A 22,190-nucleotide genomic window follows, 5' to 3' on the forward strand; every position below is an offset into this window, starting at 1 on the left:
TAGCAAATCTCAACAGTTTAAAATAGTTGCTAACTTTAAGGGCCATATAGACTTGGAATATTCGATGTAACATGTCTTCGTTATTTAATATATACAGTAAGCAAAAGAATTAAGGTAGCAGTTGTGTTCACCCCTGTATATTCTAAATAAAGACAAATGTGTCAAAATTAAAACAAGCAGCCGATGCCTCTACTTTTTAGCTCTGATTTAAGACCTTATTTGTTGAAATTGGTTGAGAATTAAAGAAACGGTAGTCCAAAACCTGATGAAGATACGAAATAAAAAGTTGCACTTTTGTGTTCTAATCAATGAAAGCACGATGCTAGTTTTTCGTGCTAATCAATGAAAGCACAGCGCTAGTTATCTTGTTCGCGTACGCTTTGTGTACAAATCAATAGGGCATGTAATGTGGCAAACTGCAACTTTTATATTTGCATCTTCCTTCGGTTTTTGGATCGTCGTGTCTTTATTTCTTGGACAATGTCAACGAATGAGGTCTTAAATTCGAGCTGAAAGATGCAGCTATTGGCTGTTGGTTCCAATTATGACATGTTTGCCTTTGTTTAGGATATACAGGGGGTTAACGCAACTGGTACCTTAATTTTTTGGCTTACTGTATATTAAAATTCTATTTCCAGCAATGTTTAACTTCTACCAACTGTCTGATAACATTAAGTAGATAGTACGCCTATGTTTTGTGTAATGTCTTTTGGATAATATTAATTTAATGTCATCAAACATTCATTAGAAGTTAATCCTTACTGGAAATAAAATGGGAATATATTAAATAACAAAGACAATTACATTATTAAATATTCCACATCTACAAAAAAGTCTGTAGCGGCCTTTCAGATTCTCTGTGAAAGTGTCTTTTGAGGTACAGCTGCAAAGGTCTGAAGATTTATTGTTCCATAGTTTACAAGGCGCAGCAGTATGAAAGGCATGCCCTCCGTTTGATGATAAAAAGTAGTCAAGTAGTGAGGAGAAGTTTATCTGTTGATCGAAGAGAACGTGTGGGTGTATACCAAAAGACACCTGTCTTCCATGTCAAAGTAACGTATCTGTTTTGTTGTCTATTAACGGATACTATGATTTTCCTTGGGAAGGTAGATCGAGTTATATACATGTGGCTATTCTCCTCACGTTGCATTTGAATTTGAGATCTCACTCAGCCGGGCAATGGGTTTGTCAAGTGGTTGAGTTGACCCATTTTGTGATTCATAAAATAAATAAGATTCAACCCTATTTGATATTCATACTCCCTGGGTGGAACTTTAAGGTCATGCCTTATAAGAGATATGACTTTCACCTGAAATTCCCAGTAAACACAAAACGTTTGACAACATTTGATGCAAAATGTTATAAAAGGTTGCCAGAAAACATTTAAAATCGGGTTATATAAAGGGTATAATAAAGGGTATGAAACGTTTGCATATCATTCAAAAACATTTTTGACAACTTTCTGCAAATTTTCTAACATTATGTTATTAAAGTGTTGAAAAAATATGGGAGCTTAATGTCTGAAAAGCCAACAAAGCCTTTGATATGACGCAATGTAACATGGGTTGAAGAAAGTGAAAAGAAAAAAAAATACAAAAAATTAACACAAACAAACTGATCTTCCCATCTGCAAAGACAGCAGGGGGTTTTTAGTTATTGATTAAGCCAATCTTTATTTTTGATTCGACTAAAATAATTATCAATAACACCAGCAAAATGACAACAAAAAAAGCGTTTCTTAGGCGATTATTTACAATTGGCACACAATAATGTTTCTTATCTCATACTAGCGATGCTATTTATGTTGATTTTGATAATATTATGTTGTCAAATTTTAAACATGAGACGTACTTTCACCAAAGTCTCAATGGAATTTGACGCCAATATCATTAACAAAGCTAAGTAAATTCTTTCTTTCTTTCTTTCGTTCTTTCTTTCTTTCTTTCTCTCTTTCTTTCTTTCTTTCGTTCGTTCTTTCTTTCTTTCTTTCGTTCGTTCTTTCTTTCGTTCGTTCGTTCGTTCTTTCGTTCGTCTTTCTTTCTTTCTTTCTTTCGTTCGTTCGTTCGTTCTTTCTTTCTTTCTTTCTTTCAGCAACATTTTGTTCGAGTAGAAGTTTGAGAAGTAAATCAAAGGGTATATACAGTTGTGTATCGTCTGCATAAGAATGCACAGACAACATGTGTCTACGTGCAATCTCCATAAGAATGCACAGACAACCCGTGTCTACGTGCAATGTTTGCGATAGGGGAGGAATAGATGGCGAAGAGTTTAGGTCCAAGCACGGATCCTTGAGGAACTCCATAGTGAAGGCTTTAGTAGAACGTAATATATGATTGGTACAATATATGACAACAAACGCACATTTGAAATAATCTCACAATCACAATGATATCTTAACTACTCAGTACTTAACCAGTAGTCTTCTCGTAGGTAACATAGAGTTCTTGCATGTTCGGGACGGCTGATGTATATATCCTTATCCACTTGTCTTGCGTTGTGTACTTGCATTTATATATCCTTGCGTATAAAATCCTCGCACAGAAATGGTGCTGCTTTCGCAGTTCTACAAACACTTATCTCCAAAATGATGCTACTTTTACCTTTTCACATAAGTTCTTTAGGAAGCCGGACTGCGTTGCAGTTGTGCCCCTGTTTCCACTTATATTGACAGATGTGTTGATTCTTAAACCATACTTCAGCAAGTCGACAGAAGAATATAATTTCCTTTCTTGGAAGAGTTACGCCCTTTGACGTAAACTAGATCTTCTAGGCAGTAGTACGTTGACTACATAAAATATTTCTGGTTCGCCATTTCCTTTCTTTGAAGGCATTGGACTGTAAGCACATAGGCTAGCCCAGATCAACACTATAACCTGTATAGAATTATGTTTACATTTTCTTATATGATACCAAACTCTGGGAAATCCCATTATTTTAATAGCCAACTGCTATTTTACAAGACATGAGTAATCTTGGGAATTCCCAAGCCTTAATTATAACATTAACCTTTCTCACTACATCACTTCCTGATGTGATTCCTATATGATATCACTTTCACTTTACAATCTCAAGGGACTTTCCCAACTGTGCAACACACTGAAAAAGGGGATTCACAGCTATTCATTCAATTGGCTGAGAGGGGAATCCCTAAAATGTCTCATTAAATAGATTTTAATTGTAAACAAAGATAAGTAATCGAATTATATCACTCAAAGCACATCACAGTAGAAACAGTTCCGTTTATGTTGACTGTCTGAAATCTGCTACGAAGATAAGACTAAAACCATCTCAAAGCTATACCTTCAACACAAATTGACTCAAGACATTTGAACAGAATGTCATGATCAATGGTGTTAAAAATAATAATAATAATAATAATAATAATAATAATAATAATAATAATAATAATAATAATAATAATAATAATAATAATAATAATAATAATAATAATAATAATAATAATAATAATAATAATAATGAATTTCCGTCGTAAAAGCCTATCCCACAATTCCTCACAACGTGCACTTAATGCATGAGAAACATATGATTTTACTCACAACATTATTTCCACAAAACTATATTTATATGATGGCTCCACATGCAGCAGAGGGCGTGGGTACGACATTTTACAGGTAAGGAAATTACCATATCATTTCTAAAGGATTTTTTACAGCTTAAAGCCAAATCCAATACTACTTCGTGGTGATTTAACATGTAGGCCTTATACATTATTATGTTCATTGAAATCTAGAGCACGTTTCCGTTTAATACTGTAATGCAGATCACGAATTAGAACAAAACATATTACCCAGATCATCACGCTCAAAACAATAAAAAATACATCTTCTTGTCTGCCTCCCCATCTATTTTGTCTGACAGCTTTTGCGGCGCGAGTAGGACGCAAAAAGCACGATTTTTCTCCACAACACAAAATAATCTTTGTATTTTTTTAAATTTATTTCTATATTTTAACTATTTATCATGACAAAAACACCTTCTTTTGTGTGCTTCTTAATTGAGAAATTAGTCGGAACTCAGCAATCCTAGTTTTGAGATATGGGTCAAATAATGTGTAAAGGGGTGGCAAATCAAAATTGACTTTCTACAAAAATGGAATGGAAAAATATTCTCCTTTCATGTGAAAATATTTGTTTATGAAATTCCGGAGGGAATGTTAAAAAAAGTGACTTTTTTGACCCCCATCCCTTTTTGATAATTGTCAAAAATCGTGAATTTATTCCAAGAGAAACTCGGATTCAGCGTTTTGTTATGCCAAATTTCGTAGACATATCTTAAACCAAATGTATCGTTGCTAAGTTGCTATGCATTTACATATATTCTAGGTATGCTAAAAATGACTTAATTAAAGTATTCGAACTTTAAACTTCATTTTCTCCGTTTCTTTCTTTATAATGTATCGGTATTCAAAGTGTTTTGGTCGTATTGACATGGGGTTTTCACTAATGTGCTTGATAGCATCACATATAAGAAATGCAGTGGGCTTGTAATACGAACGTTACTTAGTCGGGTCAACTCACAAAAAAATTGAAACAGTGAAATTTATCATCATCTGTTTTCTTCGTGCTAAAGTGAAATCCAAACCAGATCTTCACAAGCCCCGTGTCTCGGCGATATTTGTGAGACCACTATTATACTAGTATGTAGGCCTATACGTTTGCATACTTCTTTTCTGCTAGTACTACAATGCCTTAACATTATTCTACGGCATTTTTTATTATCGCAACTTGTTTGTCTGCTTCCGCCGCCCTAGATGTGTCTGACTGCATCTCTTACTCGATTTTCAATTGTTTTATTATTAAAGATGAATGTTTCCAGGGACTATGTGACGTCTTTATTCTTGACAAGTTGACTTATAATTCACTTTACCTGCCAATTATCTGCCTTACAAGTAACGTCCATGTTTCTTTCAGCTATCGCACACAGTATCTTTTCATACACAAGACAAAACGTGTTTTTTATTTATTTTTTATAATTCCCCATTTATTGTCATACAAACGTCTTTAATAAAACTAGATTTATTTCATCTTGTTTCGTCGGTCGCATCACAGACTAGTACAGGACGCTATGGGTTTGGGACTTTCTTTTGCCACATTAGTGGAACCAATGTTTTTGTCATCCTTAAAACCTGAAAGAACAAAACAAATAGTTCCATTTTTTCTATCCCTGTGGTTCGCAGGAGGGGTCGAGGGTCACAGTAGGGCCAAAACTTAAAAATGGTTCCATCATGTTGTTAAATGTATCTCATCGCAGATAATAAAATTCTATGGTGCATATAGCGTAGCAATATGTTTTGAGTTCTTCAAATCCACTAGCTTAAATACTTCAATTCTTTCTTTCTAATTCGTCGGTCGCAACACATAGTGGCGTACGTGAATGACAAAATATGTCTCCGAGCATACCGTTTTTGAAGGATGTGTCACTAGTAACGGAGTCGATACTCGTCCACTGTTATCTGGCCCAATTCCATTTACAATTGAAGTTTAAGGTTCAAACTAGTACACTATGTCTTTAATAGGAAACAGGGAAAAACTATTATAGGACAATAGCCAGCTCTAAACCTATACGCCACTATGTGAAACGGGAAGTTTGAAAAATCACTCTACGCCACTATGTGTTGCGACCGAATTAATGAGATATAAAACTTTGATGTTGGTCTATTATTTTACAATTTTATGTTTCACATACAGCGCTATCCATCTTTGCGTTTAACCCGGGGGGGCACTTCAATTTGAAATGGATATAGGTGTAGGGCTGGCGCATTCGCACTAAGGGGCATTCGGTGAGAGCAAAATGTAAAAAATATGGGGTCATTGGGTGAGAGCATGATTTTTGCATTCGGTGAGAGCAAAATGTCAAAAAATATGGGGTCATTGGGTGAGAACATGACCTTTTTTTTAAATGGAATATTTGGGTGAGAACCGAAAGGGCGCCACAAAAACCTCGAAAATCGAATTTCTAGTTCTAAATGGCTTCAAATTTCTTATTTGTTTCAAAATAAGTAACAAAATCAGTGATAAACGAAAGTTGCTGTTCAAATTGAACTTGTAAGGGTCTTTGGGTGACAGATCAAATGGAAAAATATGGGGTCTTCGGGTGACAGAGCATGTGTTCGTAAAAAATATGGGGTCTTTGGGTGACAGCGATGCTGAAAAAGGGGGTCTTAACAGCCCTACATACTCGTCACCTCCAAAGTTGGAGTGCCCCCGGGGCGTTTAATATGTAACATAATCCTAAAGCAGGCGCTACCCTCCATGTCAAATAACAACACACAGAGGAGGATGGACATGCAGGCAGCCAGGAATAATTTCACTTTTGCAGAGATGGCAACTTACAGCCTTTTCTAGGTGAGCTAATTGGAAAAATTCATCTCAACCATAGCAAAAGGAAGTAACCTGTTGGTAGTTAAATGGAAGACACCGTATTAGGGCTGAGCACTCCCTGAGCAGAGTCTTGACAAACTTAACCCCGCAGATAACGAATGACAGTATTTCTGATTTGTTTATACGCTATAATTATATTTATCTGAGTGACCAATTGAAATACAGCTTCTAATTATTAATCTCAACCCTCTTCAGTTACGCAACTAATTACTATTGTTGATTAGCTTATGTGAAGCTTTCCTGTAGCTAATCGGTAAGTAGTATATATTCATCTGTTAATAGGGTTCACTTATTTTATCCTTTCAAGCAGTTGGGCTTGTAATTTACCTAGAAAATACTACGTAAACATTAAGACCATGAATAAAAATGTAGGTTGATGGGTCAAATAAATGATGGCCTCTTGAAAAAAACATTAAACATGATGCAAATCTATTCCAGGGAATGTTTAATTGTGTTACTATTGATTTAACTTAATTCGGGACACTTTATCGTGTAAAAAAGATGATTAAAACTACATCAATACATTTAAATATACACAAGGTAAGCTATATCTACACTTACACCTAAATAATGTTTACACTGTTATTAACATCCGTATGAGATGAGAAGATCTAAGTGTACAATTAGCCTATATAGCAATACAGCTTAACCTACTTTTTGGGGCTACATCGGGTTCTGAAGATTGACTTTTTAAAAGAGTTGTTGGAGAGGGTGCACCAGTACGTCTAGAAAACAAGAGCTTTATACTTCAATTTCTTAATTAAATTGCAGAATATTAGCCTACGGTGTTATTATGTCTTAATATTTTACACGTTGTGCTTACAACTGTTGATGTGAATCTTTCAGATATACAGGTGGGGTTTTTTTAAGTTCTGGGCGTTTCAGATTTTATTCTGTTGCTAACATTTTGTCAAATTTCAGACGTCAATGTTGCCAATATTTTCACATATCTGCATAATTCTTATCTCTAGGGAAGCGAGGGAGATATATCACTAGGAATTTCATTTGTCAAGATTTTGTTCAGATTCAGACATTTTCTTGCCCATTTCTTGACTTTTACAATTTAAATAAAGAAGTTAAGAAAAGTCAAGAAATAGTCAAGAAAGTAACCGAATCGTGAACAAATGAATTTCCTAGTGCATTATTTACGGATTCTTAAGCAGCATGTGTTTCGACGCCATTGTCTTCCTTGATAGCTTTTAGAGTGCTGGTCTAGATACCCAGGGGTCCCAGGTTCAAATGTGCAGTGAAAAGCTGTCTTTGTCTTGATGGCTACTCGTGCTCGGCGAATCAGCTGAAACACTTCACGTGTTATTCGGTACTATGTAAAAACATATCCAGGGCATATCAGGACACAAACATAACATTTGAAATGAAAAGTGTCTACTGCAGATAACCAAATTAATGTTCAGACAGTGAAATAAGGGTTATCCATATAAATGGGGGTCATACTTTAAATATGTACCTGTTTATATTGATGCATTTAAACACAGCGCTAGAGGTTGTCGGCACTGAAGGTACTGACTTCTACGATATTGTGTTGCTTACATCAGGGGTTACTTTAAGAGCGGTATGATTCATATCTGTCATGCCCAAAATAAAAGCTTAAAGTATACCCAAAGTCAGTCCTGCACTTTATCGACCCCAATAAGGATCTGAAAGTGTTTGCACTGGGTGTCTCAAACAACCGAATCAATGTGGATGTGAATGTGTATTTCAAAATGGCTGACATTTTGCAAACTTGAACTTTCGCGTATTTTTATTGCATTTGTTTTGCCCTCTTTGTCCGCATATTTCTTGAGTTGATCAATATTGTACAACCACACAAGTACAAAATGATGTATCTTTTGTTAAAGCATATTTAGGCAAAGATAACTGGTGGCTGACGAGGTTTTCTTTCGGCATCTCAACCACAAGGTTGAGATCTTTGGAGCATGTGATCTGGGTTTAGAACGTGTGGTGTTAATATAACTATAAAGTAGCTCATGAACAACTTGATAAAACATGTGTCTGCGGATTGCGTGTCTGCGGATTGTATGTTTATAAATTGACCTGTTGTCGGTAATCTATCAAGCGATTTAGTGTTTCTATAGTTGTACAGTAGTATCGAGTGTTTATGAGACCATTAACGAGTGCTTCCAAATTGAATTTATTTGGCGAAAAGTAAGCCAATCTGCTCGTGCATGCGTCAAGTTTGTCCCTTTGATTGCAGTTTTTGCTCTTTCAACATGACCACGGCACTTCAAAAAGTCTTTTGCATACTTGAAGTTCTTTTTTTGGTAACACGATAATGCCCAAACATTATTCTTCTGTGCTTTTATTATCAAGACTTGTTTGCTTATCTGCTTCCGCTGTATCTGACAGCTCGTATCCCGATTTTTCAATTGCTCTGTTATTATGATGAATGTTTCCAGGAACTATGTGACGTCTTTGTTCTTGACAAGTTGACTTATAATTGACTTTACCTGCCAATTATCTGTCTTAAATGTATCGTCAAAGTTCCTTTTTGCTATAACATATAGAGTGCCTTTTCATACACAAGACAGAAACATATTTTTTAATCTTTTTCTATTGCTTGTCATACATACGTTAATGAGACTAGACAAATGAATGATTTCATCTTGTTGATTTCTTATTGAGAGTCCAATGATGGATAGTGCATGAGTATCTTTCCTCTCGTTTTCATTTTCAGCATGCTAATTCAAACACAATTTTCTCTAAGATACAACTAGTTTGGTCCTATAGAAATATGTGTCATTGTTAACTAACATTGAGGGTCCTACGTATTTTAAGTCTAATATGCATTTTTAATTGGTGGTATCAACATACTAGGAATAAATGAAACCAGGTGGACAAATAATGGAGACTTCAAAATCGATGACTTCAAGATGATTTATGCAGGTGGTGACAAGCATGAGAAAGGAGTTGGGCTAATGCTAGATGCAGATATGGCTAAATGTGTGCTGGGCTATTGGACTGTAAGTGAGAGAGTTTTGCTGGTCAAACTACAAGGACAACCTTTCAATATCTCTGTTATTGTAGTATATGCTCCCACAGCAGAGAGCACAGAAGAGGAGATTGATGCTTTTTATGATAAACTGGAGGAAGCAAAGTCTCAGTGTAAATCAGATGAAATACAACTGATCATGGGAGATGTGAATGCAAAGGTGGGGCAAGGACAAGATGGCAAAACAGTAGGCGAGTTTGGACTTGGAGAAAGAAATGAGCGTGGTGATAGATGGGTGCAGTGGTGTGAAGCAAACAACATGGTAATCACAAACACTTGGTTTAAGGAGCACCCCAGAAGAATATATACATGGAAGAGCCCTGGGGATCGCACAAGGAACCAGATAGATTACATAACCATTAATGACATATTTAGAAGAGCAGTGAAACATGCGAAGACACATCCAGGGGCAGACTGCGGAAGTGATCATATTCCAGTAGTATGCACACTTCGTTGTAAGCTGAGAAAGTTGAAGAGAGCGAAGATCACGAAGAAGGTAGATTTTGAACAGCTGAAGAAACCAGAGATCCGAATGGAGTATTCCATCAAAGTGGAGAACAGGTTTGAGCAACTTATAGACGAAGGAGAAGAGATGACATGGGAATCAATGAGGGATATCTTGGTTGAAACAGCAGAGGAATGCCTGCCAAAGAAGAAGAGAGAAAGTAAAAGCAAGTGGATGACAGAAGAAATTCTATCAATGATGAGAGACAGGCAAAAGATCATGGACAGGGATTCGAAAGAATATAGAGAGTTGGACAGGCAAATAAAGAAACGTTGCAAGGAGGCCAAAGAGACCTGGCTGAATAATGAATGTGCCAAAATTGAGAGTCAATTTGGAGAGAATCAGAATGTGTACCAGAGGATAAATGAGATCTCAGGCAGGAAATCAGGCTGTTCAAGCTCTGGGTGCATCAAGGCAAAGAATGGTAATATGCTGGTAGGGAAAGATGATGTAATGAAAAGGTGGATGGAATATGTTGGGGAGTTATTTCACGATGTAAGGGACGGTTTGCCAAGCTTTCCAGATTCTATTGAGGGTCCAAAGATATTGCAGTCAGAGGTTCGATCAGCTATAAAAATGATGAGCAGAAATAAGGCTGCTGGGCCAGATGGAATTGTTGTTGAAATGATTGAAGCATTAGAGGATTATGGAATTGAGAAACTGGCAGGAGTCATCAACAGAATGTATGATGATGGGATATTTCCGGAAGACCTGAGCAAATCAATCTTTATTGCTCTTCCCAAGAAACCTGGCGCTGTGGATTGTGAACAACACCGTACAATTAGCCTTATGAGCCATGTTACAAAGATAATTCTAAGAATCCTGTTACTCCGTGCAAGAAGTAGAATAAAACCGGAGATTGGTAAAGAGCAGTTCGGCTTTGTAGAAGATGCTGGTACCAGGAATGCGATTTATGTCTTGAGAATGATAACAGAGAGAGCGGTAGAGATGCAGAAGGATGTTTTCATGTGTTTCATTGACTACTCAAAAGCCTTTGACAAGGTGAGACATGATCAGCTTTTTGAAGATCTTGGTAAGCTAGACCTGCATGGAAAGGATCTACGACTGTTGCAGAACCTTTATTGGAACCAAACAGCGTGCATAAGGGTGGATGGAGATTGTAGTGAATATACAAGCATTAAGAGAGGAGTCAGACAGGGATGTGTGATGTCACCAGATCTCTTTAATTATTACAGTGAGCTGATCCTAAGGGAGCTAGAAAAGGAAAATGGTCTCGGTATAGGTGGACATAACATCACGAACATAAGATATGCAGATGACACTGTCCTATTAGCTGAGTCTGAGGAGGATCTGCAAAGGCTTCTTGATGTGGTGGTTCAGGAAAGTGAGAGGAAAGGTTTATCGTTAAATTGCAAGAAGACAGAATGTATGGTGGTATCAAAGACTGAAAGCCCAACATGCATATTGAAGGTGAAAGAGCAAAGAATTAAGCAAGTTTCCTCCTTCAACTACCTTGGCAGTCTAATCACAGAAGATGCCAGATGTATTAAGGAGGTTAAGAGAAGGATTGCACTGGCTAAGTCTGCGTTCTCAAAATTAGACAAGATCCTAAAAAACAGTGCCCTCAGTATAGAGACCAGAATTCGGGTACTCAACTGCTATGTTATCCCTGTATTAATGTATGGAAGTGAAGCATGGTCAATAACAACAGACATTAAGAAGATTGGAGAGCTGCGAGATGTGGTTCCTTAGAAGAATGATGAAGATCCCGTGGACTGATAAAGTGTCTAATGACGATGTCCTAAGTAGAGCAAATGTGAACAGGAAGCTGTTACGTGAAATCAGAGTTAAGCAGCTCAAATTCCTTGGTCATATCCTCAGAAAGGATGGTTTCGAGAACCTAGTATTGACAGGAAGAATAGAAGGAACAAGGAGCAGAGGCAGGAAGAGAGTGATGTGGTTATCAAATCTGAAAGACTGGCCAAAAGAAAGGGGAGCTGAACATAAAGCGACAGAGCTTCTGGAGATGGCTTATAACAGAGAATTGTGGCATGACATGATCGCCAACGTCTTAGGATATGGCACCTAGAGAGAGAGAGAGAATTGGTGGTAAACATGAGATGATAAATGAGATGACGATGGCCGAGCGGTCAAGGCATTGGGCTGTCGGCCAGTAGAATACCATCGGCGAGGGTTCTAGCCTTGGGCTTGCCGCCTTAGGTGAAAATTATCTTTATCTCCCAAAATGTTCCTAGGTCGGAAATCCTGCAATTGCGTTCAGCTACACCACAGAATGTATTCTCACCCCATACACTGTTCAGCACATGCAGGTATATGCAGTGTATGTGCGTTCGGAAGTCACGTAAAGCCGCTGTACAAGGGGTGCATGACGAGTCACCCCTGTGCACGTTAAAGTGTCAGAACTATTCGAAAAGAGAAGGGGGACCATCCCCGGTTCTGAAACCTGTAGGCCAGCATCTAGGCTCAAGAAGATAAGAACACGCACAAAATGCCAAACAACTTAACACGTGAATAATAGGTAACCTTTTATTTTACAGGGGGTCATAGTAGGGGTACTCGAGCTTTAGCAACCATGATAGATGAGCCTGACATACCATCACCAGAAGACTATGGATGGAAGTTGAAAGGAGACTACTATGTCCCGGTACCCATCACAGCTAGTGCTTGGCCAGATTGTACCGCCAGCAAACTTTCATGTGGTTGTAATAAGCAATGCACCATCAACTGCTCATGTGCCAAATGGTCCGTTCCATGTTATATAATAGAGAGCTTGCGGAATGAAGTTACTGGAACTTTAACGGCAACTTCAAAAATATCGATTCGATTTCTTGCTCAACTTCACTTCAACGCGAACGCCAGATTGGTTTCTGTACCAACAGCGTCTTGTTGTTTAAACTAGGGGCAGTGCCTCAATGGCTGATCAAAAGAAGGGTATGTAAAAGCGACTGCATCAAATTTCTCCCTTTTGTTTGCTGAAGTGGTTTGTTGGTAACACTTATTACAATAGGCGCTTAGTTTGAATAAACATGGATTACATCTCTTGGCGATGACCAATGCAATGGGAATTAGGCCTATGTTATGAGCTATACGCTAATATTATACTTCTAAACATGTTTCAATTAAATATTCTTGTGATATGCCTATATTATTGTCCCGGATTATTATAATAAAAGCTCAATTATTTTTCCAGTAAACGTCAGCTTTGTCAATTTTATATTTCCATCAGGACACAAGCCCATTTTATCTGTTTGCTCTCCTAGCCCCCCACCACCACCACCACCACCACCACCACCACCACCATCACCACCTTTCCATATCATCCCCTCCCTCCATCTATTCATCTATCCTCACTTTCCCACTCCCCAGTGGCATTGCCAGGAGTTTTCTTTTAGGAGGGCAAGGACTCCTCTTTGCATTCTGATCGAATTAAATATATCTCCCCGAATGATCCTCATTTTGTTCTTTAAAAACTCCCAGAATTTTGAATTTCATTTCTGGATGCTCCTTTTCTGACATTCTTATTTTTGTAACAAATAGGCCTCCTCTTTTAATAATGAATAATTTGGTTGACATATAATACCCATAGGCCTATAATATGCGTATAATAGCGTGACACATGTTAGACCAGCTTTCTGCTGAATTGGGGTACATAATGTAGGCCTAAATGAATAAAATAATAATTAAATAAAATACCTGAACAGTACAAACATATTTGGTTATACAGAGGTGTGATTATAAGACACGCAACGTTGTAAAAAAATGTTCACAGTAGCTGCAATTCGCAGAAGTTCACTACACTGCTGGGTCGCGTAAAATCAGTCCATTTTACTGGAACTTAATCCCCTTGGCGTTGAAGTTAAGCCAAAAACTTGGTTCCGCAAGCTGATTTAATGTACGTCATGAGCACACACAAATGTATATATCAAGTGTGACGTTTGGAACAAAATTTATTTTGATCTAATTCAATCAGTAATTTTAGCATCATGTGGCATGTTTTTACCCAAACCAAATTAGATTTCCAATAATTGGTCTATTAACTAGACAATACATAAGTGGTAATTATGTAGTCTATGAGGAAATATGCAAACCATTGTTTTAATTATGACGTATTTTCATCATAATTTACGGCACACTATAGATTCTGGCGTTAACTTTAACTTCAAGCGGCTTTAATGGCAGAGTGGTTTTGAATACATAATCCTCTATAATCCTCTAGACGTTAAAGTTAAAGTTAAAGTAACGCCATTTCGCAAGCTCTCTAATGTGCATGAGACAAGAGACAGCCATTATTGTATTATATTATATTATGGTGTATAATTTTTTAAAGACATAAAAAGCTATAGATTGACACATTGCTTCATAATCGAAAGGTTGTGGGTTCGAGCCCCACCACGGCCAGTGTGTTGCGTCCTTGGACAAGACGGATTAATTCCAATTGCTTCACTCCACCCAGGTGTAAAATGGGGAGCTGATGGGGGTAATCACAATCTAAGTCAGTTGAGAGTACCTGCGCATCAGTTGGGGACTTGTGGTAGCGGAAATGATTCTGATATTCTGATGAGAGCGGAATAATTGTTGAAGTGTGCTGGTACTTAGGTGTGGCGCACGTTAAATCACCGACATTTATTTAAATACTTGTATGATAATTATTTATTGATGATTCAGTGACTAACATACCTTTTCGATACACCTACCCCTTAATTATTACAGATTTTCAACTACAAACGCACGCTGGTTTACATTTTTCAAATTACCTGCTTTCAGGAAGGTTGTATGAGAAAATGAATGCCATATGAAATAATCTGCAAGTAGTCAAGTAATCAAGTAGTATATTCATGGGGTTAACTTAAGTAACATTTGTAGCAGCCAAGCCTGTAACTTATCTAGAAAATACTCTGCAAGTAGTAATACTACAGACAAATATAGGTTAAGGGGTCAAATAAACGAAACATTAAACATGATGCCACACTGTTACAGGGAATGTATAATTGCGTTACTATTGATTTAACTTAATTCGAAACACTATATCGTGTAAACGAGTGAAACATTTACAATACCTTTAAATATCCATGAGTTAGGCTATGCATACACTTACGTTTCAAATGCTGTTTACACTTAAATGGGTTTTCAAGTACTTTAAAACCTATACTCTTACGTTATAAGCATCTATTAACATGCATATAAGATGAGAAGATCTAAGTGTACATTTAACCGATATAGCAATATATTGTTTAACCTACTTGTTGGGGCTGCAACCTGTTCTGAAAATCGAACTTTCAAAAGACTTGTCGGAGTGGGTGAACCTGTACGTCTTGGAGAGAAGAGCTTTATACTTTAATGTTGTAATTAAGTGGGAGAATATTAGCCCACGGTGATACGATGCCTCAATATTACACACGTTGTGCTTAATATAACTTTCGGTGTACGCGTTTCGGTTTTTAAGTACCAAGGCGTTCCAGCTTTTAGGCTGTTGGTTGAATAATACCCCGGAGGGGGTTCTCCCTGGTTGAAGGTGTACGGGGATGTGCCACGGTTTTGGGGTACCTTTTCAGCAATTTTGGTATATCGATGGGTGGGTTTTCAGTGGAGAGCAATGCGCCCAATTGGGCGCATTAGGGAAAATGCCCCTAAAAGCGCCCAATTAGGGCAAATTTGGGTGCTTTTTGGGTGTATTTTGTGAAAAATTGGTATACTGATGGGTGGCAAAAACAGCAAAAAGTAGGTATAGAGAAAGTCAGCATCCAAAAGTCTGCGTGGCACATCCCCGTAATTTTTTTTTCGAAGAACCCCCCCGGGAATAATACCTCTAGACATAATATATTTAAAAATTCCTGCTGCACAGATTTGAAAATGTTTCAAACTGTTTCAAAATACAGACTATTTGCGACGTCTCGGAGTTACGTAACAGAATGAGTGAACGATACCTGGATATAATTGAAAACAAAAAGAAAGAAAGAAAAAAAAGTGAAGTACAATGACTGTACTCATAAAGGTCAAACTTCAAGTTTTGGTTTCCGCGTTGGTCAAAATAATGAATGGACCGATAAATCTTGAAATCTGATTGTTTCAGATTGTTCTGCAACTAAAACAAGGAATACTTTACTATATTTCAGGTACCTTTCATGAGGTGTAAATATGGAATGTTCCATTATTAAACGAGGTTTGCACATTATTGCGATTGCACGATCAATTATACCTACATGCCTAAAAATACCCGGCAACACCCCGGGCAACACTGCTTAGTGTATATTTCGATGCTAGGGTATTTTACGAGACTCTCCCGCCTAGGCGGAAGTGCCTACACCAAACCCCTTTCGATTGAAGCCGTACAGCTTAATGCAAATTTAAGACAATAAGATCTCAAGGGTTCATGTCAGAAAGTAACATAACTCCACAAACCGAAAACATAAATTCTAATGGACATTTTTTTAGTGACTAGAATTAAAGGATTGTTCACACGTAACATATGCTAACATTTCAAAATAACAATGAGATCTGAAACCAAAAACTTAAACAGGAACCGAAACCAAAAAGATAAAAAAACCCTATTATATAGGCATTACCAGCAACAGCAAGGAACTAACTAAGCTACAGATTATCGGTCGCCCAGATAGTGATTAACCAAATTGATTAACTAACCTCCTTGTTAAAGCAGCATGTGGTCTGCTATATCAGAGATATGTGCGAGCATTCAATATGCGTGTTATATAGGCCTAGATGGCAAGAAATGTGTCTGTTGGGGGGACAAGAGCTGACAAGGTTTGATCTCTTTATCTCAGATCTTCGGAGCCAGTGATCTGGGGTTAGAACGCGCGGTGTTAAATTACTGGTGTTAACTGCCAAAGTACCTCATGAGTATAATGCGGTGGAACTGCCTTCCGTATACAGTTATGGAATCTGTTTTATTAATCTATTAATTACAACTAGATACTAGGTGTGCATTACTGTTGGAAGAAAGAATTAAGATATGTTTTCAAAAACTGTAATATTTGATCAAATATTTTTGTAATGTAAAGAAAGGTACCTCGATAATTTTTGAGACACGATGTAGAACTCCGAGGGTAGCAAATACAATCGATAAAAAAGTTGCGTGGTCAGACAAAATTTGAGCTGAGATCATAGAAATGCTTCAACGTTGAAACTTAGTACCCGACACACTTTCTAGTCAGTGCTATGACTACATTGCCTAAGGTAATAGACATGTCAGATGAGTATTGGAAAGGTCAATCTTGAATACGGTAAGTCAAAGGGAGATATTCAATAAGACAACCTCACAAAACAGTGACGTGGTCTGATTTAACTCAAACTAAACCAAATATATGATGTACGGTAATCCTATATATGAATGCCCTGCAGTAATTTACCGAATAAAACTTTGACCAATCAGAAGTCACACACAACAACGACTCCATGTAAATGTATGAGTATATAAAGCAAAGATGGCCTGCTTTTAGATAATAAGAATGGTGAATCTGTTTGCCACGGATCTGGTACATATATGCCAAAGTCAGGTACCGTACTAGGTCGGCTTCAGACATTAATTCAATATATCTATTATTTTAGATCACCACCGGGGATAATTGTATAAAGTTCATACATAAGCCGTCGATATTCATGATAATTGTATACTACCCCTTTAGAAAGATACCTATCTTTACCATTTTGTTCTCATAATTAAATATCAATAACGTCTATAATTTTTTGGCAATACCAGCCGATGACTCTTCATTACAATTGTGCAACTTTTAAGTTAATACTATTTTCTAGTATTTCCCCTCCAAAAAGGTCGGAGTCAATACAATGGTGTTCAATAGGGTTCCGTGGATACATATGGGGCTGTTCAGAGCGTTTTCACTTTTTCCACACGGGTATTTTGGGGATAATAGATGACCCAACAACAGAGGGCGTAAGTGCGGCATATTACAGGTAAAAAAAAATACATAATTATTTCAAAAGGTTTTTTTTTCCTGTTTAGTGTTTATAAGCTAAATGCAAATCCAATACCACTGCCTGTTGCTTTAACATGTACTTAATAAGTTATTATGTTCACTGAAATCTCGAGCATATTTCCGTTCAGTACAGTCATGCGAGAATCACAATTTAGAACAAAACAAATTACCCAGATCTTCATGGTCATAGTAATAAAATACATCTTCTTGTCTGCATCCATTTCCATTTTTCTCTGATTGCTTTTACGGCGCGAGTAATAAAAAATATGGTGTAATCCAGCCGATTCTCTTTTGGCTTGAAAAATGTTGGCATATTGAAGCTAAACTGGTGAAATATGGTACAAATGTACAGAAACCCACATACAGGCGTCAACATTGGGGATGATTGTATGGACCACCCCCTAGCAAATATTGTGGGATTATCCCCCTTCCCCGGATCTACGCCTACGCTCTCAATCAGTCATTTGGCCCCGGCATGTGGCACATATTTCTATAATAATTTTGACATTGGGGTGGAATTTAGTGAAAATCTGTGAAGTAGAGTGAATCAAGTGTTTTCACTCACAGACCCTGCTCAAATAATAACTTTTCACAAACAAATGCGCACAAAATACGTACCAGTTCGAAGCTGAAATAAATATTTTTGATGAAAAAAGTAACAAATTCGCGTGAAGCGCGAAAAATTGTGCAATATAAAAGCTGTATGAGGTTAATTTTTCTTCACTAACTGTGACAAATTTTTTTTCACCCTTGACATCAAATTTTTTTTTCTGGTCTGAGGTGGAGCAATTTTTTTGTGCTCAGATGGCGCGACAATTTTTTTTTTTCAAAAACTGCCCAGCCCCCCCTTGGTATCTAATGGTGCGTCCCTTATGAGACCATTAACAATTACTTCCAAATTGAATTCATTTGGCGAAACACATTATTAAGCCCATTCTGCATGGTGGTCCTGCATGCGTCGTGTTTTTCTTTGTTATTTTACCATGACCACAGCGTTTGAAAATGCTTTTATATACTTGACTTTCCTTGTGGGGAACACGACGATGCCCTAACATTATTCTACGGTGCTTTTATCATCGCCACTTGTCTGCTTCTCTCCTTCCTACGCCCTAGACGTGTCTGACTGCATCTCTTACTTCGATTTTTTTCAAATTTTATAATTAAAGATGAATGTTTCTAGGGATTATGTGACGTCATTATTGTTGACAGTTATAATTTACCTTACCTGCCAATTAATAATTATCTGACTAAAAAGTAACGTCCAAGTTCCTTTCAGATATCATACACAGGTTGCCTTTTCATACACAAGACAAAGACGTATCTTTTCTATTCCTTGTCATACATGCGTCTTTAATAAGACTAGGCAAATGATTTATTTTCATTTTGTTTATGTCTTATTGAGAATCCAGTGATGGATAGTAACAGTCCAGTAAACAGTAAATGTTTTCATTTTGGAGCTACGACGTGTTATGGAAATTGACTATTTAAAAAGAGTTGTCGGAGTGGGCGTACGATTTGAAGACAAGAGGTTTATACTTCAATTTCATAGTTAAGTGCTATGGTGTCTAAATGTTTCGCACTTTGTACTTACAACATTTAAGTACTTAGGCTGTTGATTACAAGTGGGTCTAGACATTACAAAAATATGTTCCATCTGGTGTGTGCATGCATCAAGTTGAGAATGTTTCACATTTTAGACATTACACAGACTATTTGAATAGTCTTAGAAGTACGCAATAATCCAGTAAATATACGCAAAGTATAAATGGGTCAGCGGTACCTGGACACAATTCAAACAAGTATATTTAAAAACCTCCTGAACAGCATATAAAAAAAGCAGAAAAAGGGAAGTTGGGGGGAAATTGATCATTTGCATCAACCTCGAATGACCGCTTATGCAGGGAACACAATTTTTATTTCAAATTTGGTAAATTCTGGTTAAAGCCATATTAATGCGTTCCTCTCGTTTAAAAAAAAAAAAAAATGGTCTTATGTTCTCCATACATTTTTAGCGTTATAGACTAAAAATTAAAATCTTGGACTCCAAAAGAAACAACCCATATGTACCCCCTATGGAACACATGACTTCAATCTTCCACACAGGGAGTGTGAATTTCAAAAATGGGGTTTTCTGAATGGGTGACAATGGTGACTACTTTTAACATTTTACCACGTTTGTGGGAGATAAGATTATGTCTTCCACAGGGCAGTGTATGGAACACGGAATGAATTTGTTTTAATTAATACATGACAAAAGTTCTGAAAAAACTTTTGGAAGTATGTATCGTTTCAACAATCTAAATGTCTCTGATATCACAAACCATCTGTATTGATTGATTTATTAGTGAGTGTTCGTTTTCTACGACCGCGGGTTGTACGACGGTATCAGGCCGTTGCAACTCATATACTAGCGCAATACAAAAAGGTGGCGACAGCGTCGGCTTTCCCTGTGTATTAACCTGCGCTAACATGGCGTTCGATGGCGTCGCCAACAGGCACCAAATTGATTCACGGGCGGCGCCATATTGGAAAACTAAAGAAAAATGCTGCTGCCACCACGATAGTAATAAAAGCTACGTAAAAAAATATGCGTAGTGCTGTGGAGACTTATGCTAATTAAAGAAAAATGCTGCTCCACCTACGTCCACATGTTGCAAGCGTGACGACATCGCTGGCCTCACTTCGACGAACGGAGTTGCAAGTCCATCGCACTTCGTGCTCTTCGTCCATGACGGTATACATTAATTACCAGGACAAAGTTGCGCATGCGCATGTGACTCGAGGTATCAATTACCGTTGCAGAATCATCCACTGTCCAAAAAAACAAAACTCCTCATAACTTTAACAGAGGGCGACATTGACAATATTTTTACAATGAAAAACTGTTTTTGTTTTAAACGCTACTCGTTTATATCTCGACATTCTGCTAAAATCAAAACCAGAATATATAAGCACACCAAAATTACAGCTTGAAAATGCCGACATACGTCCCTCAATGCAGATAGCCAAATTAATGTTCGGGAAAATAAGTTCAGGGTTAAAGGGACAAAGGAACTGAACTGAAACTACCTTTATATGTAAAATAATGTGTACTAGGTTACAGTACCGACTTCTACACACATCTGTGTTGCTTGCTTCATGTGTTATTTTAAGAGCGTGGTGATCAATGTGTGTCGTAAACAAAATCGTATCTAAAGTACTGTTGTGTTTTCTTTTTCACGTTTATCGTAAATTTCAAAAGCTGGAATTTACAACAAAAATATCCTTATATCGAATTGCAGATTCATACGTAGCGGTAATAACAATGAAAATTATTAATTTAAACTTCAACACTACTTGTTTATTTCGCTTACCGGGAGCGCTTTCGAGGAACTTCCTCGTCATCAGCATGTTGTTAGCTCTGATGTTTTCTTGGAAACGGCTAGAGACCAACCTGATCAGGTGACATCACACTTGATGACGTCACCGAAGTCGGAAGTTTCCTCTCCCTGGTGCCGCTGGGTTTGATCAGGTTGTCCCACACAGGATCTAGTTCCAATCCTGTGTCTCGGTTCAATGAAAGTCCCTGTTGCTTGATCTGGATAGCTTCCAGGACCCTCCTGGGAATTCTTTGGTTTCTTTCTCCAGTACTTTCTCAAGTGCATGTCAAAGAATATAAATAGACATTATAATTCAGGACCAAATAAAAAAAGTTTGCGTATGACGTCCTGTCAACTACGCCGAAGATACCCTACTGTGCAGGTCAGTAACCAATCACGTCGCGCCTTTGCCCTGACGTCAGACGCAAACTAGTCTTTTTTAATTCGGTTTTCAATTATAACAGCAAGAAACTTGTAGAAGCTACTGATAATGGATCGCCCAGCTGAATCAAGCATGTGGTCTGATATATTGTAGCAGGGATATACACAACATTCCATATTCGTGCTATCTATGGCAAGAAATATCTGTGTTGGGTGACAAGGTTTGAACTCTGTATCTCTACCGACAGGTCATGAGATCCAACAGATCTTCGGAGCCTTGGGTCTGGGATTACAACGTCTGGTTTGAAGTTGCAAAGTAGCCCAGCTACTAAAATGCCGTGGAAAAGGATCGCTGCTTCAACTGCTCCTTGTTGATGCAGGTGCGAATGTGTTTTGTTAATTACAACCAAATACTGGATGTGACTTCCTGATGTGGGAAGAAAAAAGAAAAAAAAATGTTCTCAAAATCGAACTATTAACAAATCTTTTCTAGGGTAAAGAAAGGTACCTGGAAGATTCTGAGAAGCTATGCAGATCTCTGTGGGTAGTGAATATAATCAATAAAAGTTGCGTGGTCAGACAAAATATGAGCTAAGATTACAAAAA

At 37.5% G+C, this 22,190-nt stretch overlaps 1 protein-coding gene across 1 annotated transcript; it reads left to right on the forward strand.

Moving 5' to 3' along the window:
* The first annotated feature begins 9,289 nt into the window (after positions 1-9,289).
* LOC140144966 (craniofacial development protein 2-like) lies at positions 9,290-21,891 on the forward strand. The gene is made up of 3 exons (XM_072166763.1): positions 9,290-9,863; positions 12,433-12,570; positions 21,833-21,891. The coding sequence occupies exons 1-3, from the start codon at positions 9,290-9,292 to the stop codon at positions 21,889-21,891; spliced, it is 771 nt and encodes a 256-aa protein (XP_072022864.1).
* The last annotated feature ends 299 nt before the right edge of the window (positions 21,892-22,190 follow it).

The sequence above is a fragment of the Amphiura filiformis genome, chromosome 2 (genome assembly GCF_039555335.1).
Source record: "Amphiura filiformis chromosome 2, Afil_fr2py, whole genome shotgun sequence".
In the NCBI taxonomy this organism is placed as follows: domain Eukaryota; kingdom Metazoa; phylum Echinodermata; class Ophiuroidea; order Amphilepidida; family Amphiuridae; genus Amphiura; species Amphiura filiformis.

Excerpts from the sequence above, each read along its gene's own strand:
- LOC140144966 (XM_072166763.1), top strand. The coding sequence starts at position 9,290 with ATGATTTATGCAGGTGGTGACAAGCATGAGAAAGGAGTTGGGCTAATG. Across the intron at positions 9,864-12,432 it reads AGTAGTATGCACACTTCGTT|GGGGTCATAGTAGGGGTACT; the intron begins GTAAGCTGAGAA and ends TTTATTTTACAG. Across the intron at positions 12,571-21,832 it reads AGCTAGTGCTTGGCCAGATT|GTCATGAGATCCAACAGATC; the intron begins GTACCGCCAGCA and ends CTCTACCGACAG.